The 12023-nt window shown below is 48.6% G+C and overlaps 1 protein-coding gene across 1 annotated transcript in view; it reads right to left on the bottom strand.

The window, feature by feature from the left end:
* LOC107298291 (GTPase IMAP family member 7-like) overlaps window positions 1-8064 on the bottom strand; it is a 14226-nt gene extending 6162 nt beyond the window's left edge. Inside the window, exons 1-3 of the mRNA XM_015827664.1 lie at window positions 7948-8064; window positions 7402-7456; window positions 6295-6925 (exon numbers count right to left, since the gene is read on the bottom strand). Coding sequence (XP_015683150.1) covers window positions 6295-6925; window positions 7402-7456; window positions 7948-8064 — 803 coding nt within the window. The remainder of the gene's footprint in view (window positions 1-6294; window positions 6926-7401; window positions 7457-7947) is intronic.
* Window positions 8065-12023: the final 3959 nt, after the last annotated feature.

The following is a 12023-nucleotide window of genomic DNA, read 5'->3' as shown; positions in this document are numbered from 1 at the left end:
CTCTCTCTCTCTCTCTCTCTCTCTCTCTCTCTCTCTCTCTCTCATGGGACTTGCCGGAGGGCCGTGGGAGGGCCGCATTTACATACCGCAGGGAGGGCTGTTCGAGGGCCGGATTAAACCGGGCCGCGGGCCGCAAATGGCCCGCGGGCCGGACTTTGGACATGCCTGGTGTAGGGTTTCCTGTCTGAGCAGGGGGTTGGACTCGATGACCTCCAAGCTCCCTTCCAACTTTATTATTATTATTATTATTATTATTATTATTATTATTATTATTATTATTATTATTATTATTATTATTATTATTATTATTATTATTAACCGTTGCAGGACTTGGGTTTGGCTACTCTAGAGAAAAGAAGGATTTAAGGGGGGACACGATAGCAGTATTAACAGTATTTGGGTGGTTGCTAGAAAGAAGAGGGGGGGGTTCAATTTATTTTCCAAAGCACCCGAAGGCCGGACAAGAAACGACGGACGGAAACTAACCAAGGAGAGAAGCAACCTGGAATTAAGGAGAAACTTCCTAACAGGGAGGACAATTAACCAGTGGAACAACCTGCCTCCAGAAATCGTGGGCGCTCCATCACTTTTTAAGAAGAGACTGTCTATGAAAGTTCTCGTGTCATCCAGGTATGATTGTCCCAAAGCTGCTTTTTTTTTCTTTCAGGATTTTCTTTTGTTTCTTTTGAAACACAAAGAAGATAATAATAATAATAATAATAATAATAATAATAATAATAATAATAATAATAATAATAATAATAATAATAATAATAATAATAATATAATATTATAATAATAATAATAATAATAATAATAATAATAATAATAATAATAATAATAATAATAATAATAATAATAATAATAATAATAATATAAAGTTGGAAGGGACCTTGGAGGTCATCTAGTCTGACCCCCTGCTCAGGCAGGTAACCCTATACCGTTTCGGACAAATGGCTGTCCATTCACTTCTTAAAAATTTCCAGTGTTGGTGCATTCACCGCTTCTGGAGGCAGGCTGTTCCACTGGTTAATTGTTCTAACTGTCAGGAAGTTTCTCCTTAGTTCTAGGTTGCTTCTCTCCTTGATCAGTTTCCACCCGTTGCTCCTTGTCCTGTCTTCAGGCGCTTTGGAGAAGAGCTTGACTCCCTCTTTGGGGCAGCCCCTGAGATACTGGAACGCGGCTATCATGTCCCCCGTCGTCCTTCTCTTTGTTAAACTAGACATCCCCAATTCCAGCAACCGTTCCTTATATGCTTTAGCCTCCAGTCCCCTAATCATCTTTGTTGCTCTTCTCTGCACTCTTTCTAGAGTCTCAACATCTGAGGACCTCCGTAGACATTCAGCCGGTTCGCACCACTTCGGCAGAACCGGTAGCTAATTTTTTTTGTTGCCCAGGCCCAGAACGGACTTCCGGAAGCGGCCTCCACGCAGAAGAAGGCTCCACAAACATCTGCGCTACTCAGGTGACCCTAGTTTCAACCACTCTCCAAAGGAAGGCAGAGGTGCCAGAGGTGGCACTCAGAGCCCTCTCTGTGGGCACGCGCAGCGTCGCCCCAGACCTAGGCCTTCAGCTGGGTTTTATAAAACCTTTTCGCTTTAGGCTTCTGCCGCCGTGTGCAAAAAAAAAAAAAAGGTTCAGTCAATTTCAACTTCTTGTGGGGAAAAAAAAAGATCTTGCAAAGTTGGAATTGATTGATTGAACTTTTTAGTCCCACCCAGTCTGCCGTGATCACCGCAGCCACGCTCATCCAATTGGCCGCGCCCACCCAATGGGCCACACCCACCCGGCACTTGACGATGCATAAGTAGATTTTGGATTGCAGTTTGGGCACTCGGTCTCTAAAAGGTTCGCCATCACTGGTATAGATTCTCCTGCTTGAGCAGGGGGCTGGACTAGAAGACCTCCAAGGTCCCTTCCAGAGTCTATTCTATTCTAGAGCAGGGGGCTGGACTAGAAGACCTCCAAGGTCCCTTCTAGCTCTATTCCATTCCATTCTAGAGCAGGGACTGGATTAGAAGACCTCCAAGATTCCTTCCAGATCTGTTCTGATTGATGGATGGAATCAGGACAGGCCATGGTAAGGCAAAACCCTTTTAAGTGGGGAATGGCTGAGAGCTCGCAAGGCAACTGTGGTACACCAGAACAAAGTAGAACACGTGTAGCCAGAGAACGTTTCCTCAGGAACGTTGAAGGAACCCGAGACTATCTCACCACAGTTATACGGGAAGCAGTTTGATGGTTAGCTTCCTTAGATATCGAAAGATAACCTCTATCCCAGTGGTTCTCAACCTTTTTAATGCCGCGACCCCCAACCGGTCGTAAGTCGAGGACTAAACCGGTCGTAAGTCGAGGACTACCCAACCGGTCGTAAGTCGAGGACTTTCCCTGCCCGGGAGCGCCGCGCATGCATGGTTCCGCCCCCTGCGCCGGCCGAGGCGTAGCTGGCAAGCGGCAGAGATGGAGCAGGCCGACCACCAGCTGGCCCAGCCCAAGGGAGGTAAGGCACCCGCCGGAAAAGGGGAAAAAAATGGCGGACAGCCTTGCTTGGCGACCCCCGTGAAATGGTCGATCGACCCCAAATGGGGTCGCGACCCATAGGTTGAGAACTGCTGCTATAAAAGAACGTGGTTTGGGTGGGGGAAGGGGAAAAAGACAACAGGAAAGGTTTAATCGCTTTAAACAGGTGGTAATTCGTTTTATCCCTTTTAATTGAGTCTGTCTGTGGCTTTTAGAAAGTTTTCTTTGAAAGTAAACCGGCTTAATTTAAAGCTAAAGCTTTTCGCAATTGCCGGAGCCTTTCAGTCTAGAGTTGCAACATTGTGACCCGTGACACGCCTGAGGCAGCTTAAAGAGCAAAACAAAACAAAACACCGGAGTTATTTTCTTGCTTTGCACTTGATTCCTGTGTCTTTAAGGGTACAGGGAAGGGATGGGGGGGTGCATTCTTACTATGGGTCGTGACCCATAGGTTGACCCATAGGCTGCTCTATCCCATTGCAATTCTATGGCACCATTTTATGGAGGTCACCACTGATCTTAGCCTGGGCAATGGAATGGTGGGACTTCTTCCTTCCTCCCATCCATCCATTCTCCTTCCTTCCTTGCCTCCCTCGTCTCCCTTCTTTCTCTCCTTCCTTTCTTCCTTGCTCCCTCCCTCCCAACTTTCTTTCCTCGCTTCCTCCCATCCATTCCCCTTCCTTCTGTGCCTCCCTCATCTTCCTTCTCTCCCTCCTGTCTTCCTTCCTCCATCCTTCTTTCCTTACTTCCTCCCATGCATCCATCCACTCATTTTCCTTCCTTCCTTCCTTCCTTCCTTCCTTCCTTCCTTCCTTCCTTCCTTCCTTCCTTCCTTCCTTCCTATTTTTAAATGCCCAGTTTCCAGACTGGCTCCGAGGGGCTTACCCTCAAAATAGGAATACAGTTTTTTAAATAAAGAATGGAAACCTCCAATCGCGCAACAGGCAACCACTAGGCCCCATAGCCTTGCCCAGCAGAAGGCCCAGTTGCAGAATAGGGTCCAGAAGAGGGAGGGGGGAGTCACGTGGCCCGTTGCAGGGAGGACCCATTGCAGGGGGGGTGCTGGGACCCAGGGGAGGGGGCACCCCCAAACCCCCCCAACTGCGGAGCTCCTGTAAATTCAGTAGCCACACAGGGAGGGGTCGTCAGGGTGAGCCAGAACACGCCCACTTACAGCTGATTGGCTGGAGAGGGCCAGCTCTCCTGTCTGGTTATCTGTGCTGAGGGGGAGTTTCCCCTTTTCCTGCCTTTTTTTCCCTCCTGGCCGCCCTTTTGTGCTCCGTCCATTTACCTCATGATTTACCTCATGATTTCGTCCCTAAAATAGTCTTTTTGAGGAGAAACAGCACTGTGTGTATGGAGACAGACAGACAGAGGGAGAGAGAATGAGGAGAGGGAAGGAATGAGAGAATTAGAATAGAGAGGGAGAGAAAGAATGAGGGAGAGAGTGAATGAGAAAAAGAATGATTTCCCTCATGATTTCATCCCTAAAATAGTCTTTTTGAGGAGAAACAGCACTGTGTGTCTGGAGAGAGACAGACAGAGGGAGAGAATGAAGAGAGAGAAAGAATGAGAGAGAGAATTAGAATAGAGAGGGAGAGAAAGAGAAAGAATGAATGAGAAAAAGAATGATACAGAATTAGAAGAGAATGAGAAAGAAAGAATGAGGGAGAGAATGAGAGAAAGAATTAGAGTGAATGAGTATGAAAGAATGACACGGAATTAGAAGAGAGAATGAGAAAAAGATTGAGAGTGAATGAGAAACAATGACAGAATGATACAGAATTAGAATGAGAAAAAGAATGAGAGAATGAGAAAGAGAATGAAAGAATGACAGAATTAGAAGAGAGAGAATGAGAAAAAGAAAGAATAAGAGAAACAATGAGAAGAATAAAGAAGAGAGAGAAATGTGATGGGTTACTAATAAGGGGCTATTTCTCTCCCCCCCCTCCGAATTTTAGCCAGCCGCATTCAACTCAGGTTGCTGGGGTGGAGGGTGAGAGCTGCCAAACGGCTGGGCGGAGGGTCATTCTGGACCTTTTCTTCAACCGCTTGATTTCCAGGCAGCCCGAGCACTTTCGTTTTCACTTTCCTGCTGTTTAGAGGCAGCAACTTGCTCAGCCCCTGGTGTTTGGAACATGACTCAGGTTTCCAAAGGCAAACAGACTCACTTTGGATTCCAGGAACAAACTTTTATTGAAAGAAAGCTTTTGCAAAAGCTGGTGGACCTAACTCACGAAGGAGAAAAGGCCGCACCCAAAATTTTTAAAAGCACATATTTATATCCTCACACGAAGCTGGTTCCCCCCCACCCCTATCGCACTCAACAGCCCACCGGCTTATCTCGATCAGTTAACCCCAAGCGCCTAAACGAAATAAATGTTATTCGTACCCTCCCAGGAAAAAGCCCCTTGCACCTGTTGTACCGTTTAACTATAACCTTTTGCTAGCCTAAGCTCTATTTTTATTTTTGTGTTTCCTCTGCTTGCGGTTAAGCCTAGCTTTAGTTGACCTACTTGTATAAACCACAAACAGCTATCTTGCATGTGCCAAAGCTCCTACAGTTAAAAGCTTACGTCACTCCATTTTATAACTGTTAAACTCACTCCTTAAATTTTAGCTAAGATTATTAAGATTAAATGTCCTTAAGCAATTTCTAATATATATTTACCTCTTACACTGGGATTGGAAGGGGGAGGAGGGGTGGGGATCCAGTTATGGGCAACATAAGTGGGGAAGGGTTGCAGATCGGATGGACCAGTAGCAGGGGAGAGACTGGGTGATGATAAGCAGAATAGAATTCTTTATTGGCCAACTGTGATTGGACACACAAGGAATTTGGCGTCTCCAGTGCGGAAGCTCTCCGTGTGTGTACAAGCAACGAGTGATCAGTCACGATTATCATGATGATGAGCATGATCCCCCCTGGTGATAGAAGCAAGTTGGTGAAGAGAAGCATCTGCAGGGGCGCTGAAAGATGCTAAGAGATTGGAAGTAGGACCTGATTTCCACCCAAAAGGACCCCCTTCCTGGACCCAGTGTGAAAAACTTTGGAGGAGACGCTACATTCTGACCCGCCCATTGAGTATCATCTACTGAATTCCATGTCCCCTTCCTCCAGGACAATTGGACAACATCCTCCTTCCCCTCTGCCTTGTGGGTGCATCACAGCACAGAGCTGGTTAGGCTGAGCCTCATTAGTCTCCACAAAAGACATAGATTGTTTTGTAAGAAAGGAAAGATAAGAAAATACGGATTCGCCCCAGGAAAACAGGAAGAGGTGAGTAGGAACCTCAAGGTTCCTGCCTTGATGCTCTTTGGTGCCAGTGGGAGCGAAGGAGAGTTCTTTTCAAGATTCTGTTACTATAATCTGTACCAACAAAGTCGAGTTCTAATATTACTTGCACTGATGGGTTCTTGGCCTTATCTATCTTGAAGGTGTGAAGCCCCAAAGAGCATGTCCTTCCTAAGGGACATGGCCCAGGATGGGAGAGAATTAGGCTGTGGGGCCTGTTGATAACTGGGGCGGGCGGGCAGGATTTTCCCATGCCCTTGAAGATCAAGTCCTGCCTTCCAAGGAAAGACACTGGGTTCTCGAGAGAAGGAATTGGCTAACGGGTGGTACAACCACAAATCTCTGACTCGGGTTCTGCAGAGGTCACATGGCCCGGGTTGGATTAGAACACAGAACAGAAGGACTGTAGCCTTTTGCAGAGTTGCCACCTTGCAGCAGAAGCTGAATTGGACTTTCTAGTCTCTTTTGGAAAGGGAAACAGCCAGGAGTCGTATCTTTCGTTGACGTTCATCATGTCTTCGGTGTAACAAGGAGCGTATCGGTTCGTTTCCACCAGATCATCAATCATGGTCATCAGTTGGGCTACTTGAGCCTCTCGTTCTGCCCCTTCGGCCTTGTTGTTGAAAGCCAGGCACCGGTTCCCGCGTTCAGCAACGTATTTCTTCAAGTTTTCATCACAGTCAGATATGAAGTTTTCAAGAGATTCACCTTCCAGGTTCTCTTGGTGGGTGAACAAGAGGATCGTGTAATCCTTGGCTTTCGGGCCAAAAATATCTTTGATCAGACGAGCCACGTCCTCCTCCTCTTCCTGGAGTAAATGACCAGAACGTATCACCTGCAGAATGACGTGAGGACCCGGGGAGCAAAACGTCACGCACTTGCTCACTTCTGCAACGATATCCTTGTGTGGATGTCTGGTGTGGGGAAAGCCAGGCGTATCCACAACCACAACCTTCCTGCCGTTCAGCTGCGTCTCCTCCTTTTGGCATGCCTCTGTTACTGAATCATGTGACCAGTCAGACTTGAAGACGTTGCTGCCCAGAATTGTGTTTCCCGTCGCACTTTTCCCATATCCGGATTTGCCCACCAGGACGATCCTCCGTTCAGGCCCTACAACCCAAAGGGGAGAGAAGAGAAGAAGGGGACCGGTCAGCAGCGTACAGCCACCCTAGCCTCTCCCTCCACCTGTCAATGCTGCTAATATTGAATATTCTTGCTTTGACAATATATGCAGACCTGTCTGGTATTTTTAGAGTTAAATCAGGTGACAGGGAAAGGGGAGGAGAAAATAAGGAAAGGCCGGGAAAAAAGAAACGGAAGTGAATCTTTGCCCTCCAAGTTAATTGGAAGATGTGAATCATGACCCCAAAATAGGGGAGGGGAAATGCCTGGAATGTTATGTGCAAAGGAAGGGAAATTCAGATCTTAGCATCCACCATGCTGTGCTGACACTCTGTAATACTAATAAAGGCTTTTTAGGTTAAAAAAAAATGCCTGAAAGTTCTTTGAAGTGTTTCGTCAATCAGACACATGACACCACCCAGGACAGTAGCTCCCGCCCCACTCCCCAGGGCCCAAGGCTTTACCTCGGATGCTTCCAGCCGTTTCCAGACACATGGCGCAGCACAAAACCCGGGATTTCTGCAAGAGAAGCAAAACGGAATCAGCCAAAGGAGAATGCTGCCTTGCTCGGAAGTTGCCAGGAACTCTCCTCCCCCAGAAGACACAAGCAGGAATTGTACGGGGTTTTTGTTTTAAAAAAGGGCCACCCCCTCCTCACTGCCCTTGAGGCTGACCCATCTGATCCTTCCCCCAATCCCATCCCATTCCCCTATTCATGCAGCCCTTCCACTCTTGGGATCCTGCCCTTTGGGGGTTTCAGATATCCCAAGTGTCTGGCAGCTCCCCACAGCTGGCTCCATGCTCGAAAGGGACGCTCTTCTCTGGAGCTTTAGCTGCTCCTGACTGGCCCAGGTTGTCCCTTCCTGGTCCTCCAGCAACCTTGTCAGACCCAAGCAGCTCTGACTCTTCTCCACTCCCAACTTAGCTGACTCGGATCAGACCTGGTCCCCTCCAGCAGATTTCCCGAGTGGTCCTCCCGCTCAGCCCCGTTCCTGTCTATGAAATCCCACGGGATGGACCTCACACTTGTAGTAGCTCCCTCCATTCTCCAAAACGGTCCTCGGCACCGTCTCCATCAGCTCAGAGACCTGCCTCTCCCGCTCGGCTCCCACGTCCTTGGGCGTCATGGCTGACTTCCAAACCCTGCTCGCAACCAGACAAGCATGGATTCTGGGAGTCTCTACGGTGATCCAGATATCAGGAAATTTTAAACCCTGGAGTTGGGGGTGGGGGGAGGTACCCAAGGAGGAACCCTGCAAGAGGTGTCAGACTATTATACTCCCCCCTTCCTCGTCCTCCACCCTCAAGTTACCTCTGCAGGCCTCCCTGTTGGGCAGATGCAAGTGATCGCCTCACTCCATTGACCGAGTCCGACTTGAGTTACGGCAGCGCATCGGAATTGGTACTGGAGATTTAGGTGGACGTCTTTCAGGGTGAATTGATCCTGAGGACCTTCGGCATGGAGACTTTTCCAATTCTCTCCTGCGATCCGATATTCCACCTGGTACCTGGAGACGGAAGGCTTCCCAATGGCTACGGGATCAATACTGATCTGGAAACTATTTGGGTGCACTTGCTCAACCTTGGGAGGGGGAGGTCTTCTAAGAGCAGCTTCCAGCTCCTGATGCCCCTTGAGGACCTCCCTGGTCAAGGTGATTTTTTTCCTTTCAAGCATCTTTAATGAGTCAAAGAAATTTTTCATGCTCTCGGTGCTCATTTTCCAGGACATTTCAGCAGCAGCATTATGGCTTCCTCCACTTTCTCGGTGAGCAAAGAGGGCTGAATAGTTGAATCTGAAGTGCAGAGAGGTTCCCGACTTGTCCCGAGCACACGGCAGGTCAGCCTCCTTGAGGGCCTCCAGGACAGGTGGGGTCCCCCCATCTGAAAAGGTGACCAGGAGTTGGACGTTATCCTTCATGTCTTTTCCCAACATGGAGAGCATGGAATCAAAGACGCATTTCTGGGTGTGAGTTGAATGGGTAAGGAAGGCCTGGGCCACCAAGCAGATGGCATCAATGTGGTCAATGCTCCCTGGGGTGGAGAAAAACTCCAAGAGCTGCTCGTCAACCAGTTTGTCTTGCTCTGCGTCTCTTGTGCCTCCAAATCCTGGGGTGTCGATTATTGTGAGAGAATAGGGAATTTGGAAACCCTTCTGATGGTTCACCACGTAGGCTGTGACTTCAGACGTCCTGCTTCCAGCTTCGCTTCTCTGGATGGTTTCATGAATGAATTTGTATCGGAAATTATCTTTCCACTGGACACCCAGGATATAATTGATCATCCCGTTGATCAGAGTGGTTTTCCCAGATTGTGTTGCTCCCATCACCAGGATCACTTTGTTGGGCACTTCCAAGTTCTGCTTTCCAAGCTGGTACTTGAGACAGGATGTGGAGGCATCTGAGGGAACTTTCTCCAGAGGAAGGGCAAACACTAATGTCTGTCTGTCCTCCACCATGGAGCTTTCCTGAAGGAACTGGTGGGCTAGGTTTCTTGCATCTTCTTCCTCCAGTGATGTGGAGACCTCCACCTCCTCACTGGCAACACTCGGCACTCCATTGTCACACATGGCTGACACCCGTATTCTATATGCCGTTTGGGGCTTCAGGCCTTCAATGGGGTAAAACTCAATTTTTCTCCCAGTCCTTTTTCCAGTCCATTGGTCCTTCCCATCTCCAGCCTCCACCAGTCTGTACTCCACTTTGTACTCCTTGACTACAACTCCTGAGGCAACGAAGCTGGGACTCATCCAGGCCACAGAGATGAGAGAAGATGCTACGGTGACCATTCTTAATTTCTTAGGGGGGCTGGTGGGAAGGGCCTTTATGGGTGGGCTCTGATCACTGCTTTTACTAAGGCCCAGCTTGCAACAAGCAGCATACTGGATCTGGTACTCTGTGTTTGGAGGCAGATCTTTCAGCAGGAACATCTCCCTTGCGTCCTCTGTTCTCACGTTCTTCCAGTTTTCTTCCCCTGCAATCTTGTACTCTACCAGGTAACCGGAGATGGCAGCCCTCCCATATTCAGCGGGCTGAAACTTCAGCTGAACGCTGTTGTGTCTCAGTTTGCTAATCTGTAAAGGGAGAGGTTGTGAGGGCAACTCAAAGTTCTTGCTGACCAGCTCTCCGTCTTCATAAAGGTATATTGAGGCTCCTGGTGTGTCCACATCTGGGAGTGAGGCCACGACAAAGCGGACCTTCTCATTTGATTGATTGATACTGAAAAAGTCTTGAATGGATTTGGCAGCTTGGCGAGCATTCCGGGTCCACTCCTTGTTCTCAAACCAGGCCATGCCTTTCTTCTCCCCAGGAGTGGAACTTGTGGACTTAGCTGATCTTGCCAAGAACTCTCGTAAGCGCAACAGAAACGGCTCCTCTTCATGTAAAGAAGTCAATGTAAAGGAGACAACGTATACATTCTGGGGGCGAAGAACTATCTCTTCCAGCTTGTTCTTGGATGAGATAACTTGTATTTCACTTAGAATAGTCAGATAAGATTTGACAAAGTTAATTTCACTTTCCCTGGCATCCAGAAATTCATGGAGTTTTTGGCTGTTGAAGGGCGACTGGTTGACGGACGTCAAGATGTCCACCAGGGTCCCTTCCTCCTGCCCTCCACCCCGGATGGAAGGCAACACTCTGGCCAGGTCTTTCTGGAACGTCCTCTTGTGTTGCTTGCACAGGTCCTTGAACTGTTCGATCTTCTTCTTGATCTCAGGGAAGGTGTCACAAATGGGATCCTTGGCTAGATCGTTGCTTTGCATCCAGATTTCGTTGAGTTCCTCCAAGATCTTTTCAGCATCAAAGATCACCATTTCGCTGATCTCACGGACCATCTTAGCTGCTTTGTTGTCCAGTTTGGTCAGTGGGTAGAGCCAGACCCTCATAGGCACAGCGTTCTCCCCATTATTCCCTAACATTTTCGGTAGAGTTTCATAAACTTTCATGGCATCTTGGAAAGAGACTGGATTTTTCTCCAGAGAAAAGTCTCCATGGAACTTGCAACTGAACCTCAGAGCGTTCTCTTTCTCCTCATCTTTGTGTTTGACCTCTGCTCCTCCTCCGATAGATAGTTCCTTTGTGAGTGTAGCTTGGAGACCTCCTTCTATCGTTTTTACCGTCTCCGTTGAAGAAACTTCTCGGTCAAACACGAAGAAGGCCTGGGCTCCGTAGAGGATGGCAGTGACCACATGGGTGGCCGTGCCCTGCTCAAAGACTGATGGGTGAGAGATATTCTGGGTTCCCAGGTGCTTCATTGTCAGTTGTTCATATCTGGTGGTGGTTTTGTACTGAACGGTGACTCTGGCCTGTTGCTTGGACGTCTTGGTGTCGTGAAGATACTTGGCCGAGCCTCCTAGTTCAATCAGTTCCCCCAGGAAACTGGCCTTGAGTGATGCTGAGATGTCCAGGGCGGAGGCCTTATTGTCAATGCTGTCAGACGCAATGATTTCCGATTCGGTCTTGGGCTGAGGCTTGATGGTCAGGTCCTTCTGCAGAAACTCGTAGTTCCAAAGGGTGACGCCTGCATAGAGCAAATGAAAACGGCCATGAATTGAACACGGTCTTCTAAAACAGGGCTTTTCAACCAGGGGTACGGGTACCTGGCAGGTGGTACGCGACCATCCTAGAAAAGTGGTATCAGGGGAGGGGAATGAGCTGAACCAGTGGCAGCACCGCACAAGCCTGAGCGAGAAATGGCTAGAGCTGCAGGGCTGTCAGGGCTCAGTGGAAGTGCCAGGATCAGTGCCGCTTTCCAGCTGATCGGCTCTTCTTCAGGGGCTGTCAGGGCTCAGTGGAAGCGCCAGGATCAGCGCCAGGCTCCAGCTGGATGCTCGGCGCTGATCCTGGCGCTTCTGCTGAGCCCAGAAGAAGCACCGATCAGCTGGAATGTTGCAGCATCTCCAGGGTCTTGTGATTTACATTCAGATGCTTGGCAACTGATTCATATTTATGACGGTCACAGTGTCCCAGGGTCATGTGAAGTGACCAAAACCTGCTGCAACCACCCAGCAGACGGGGGGGAATAAAAACCAAACACCCCCCCACCCCACCCCCGCTGCCAATCCTCAACAGAAATGCTCACAACAATG

Source organism: Protobothrops mucrosquamatus, unplaced genomic scaffold (genome assembly GCF_001527695.2).
Source record: "Protobothrops mucrosquamatus isolate PMUCROS unplaced genomic scaffold, P.Mucros_1.0 scaffold3850, whole genome shotgun sequence".
NCBI lineage: Eukaryota > Metazoa > Chordata > Lepidosauria > Squamata > Viperidae > Protobothrops > Protobothrops mucrosquamatus.
The sequence above is the reverse complement of the archived record's forward strand: the minus strand, read 5'-3'. Positions and strand labels throughout refer to the sequence as shown.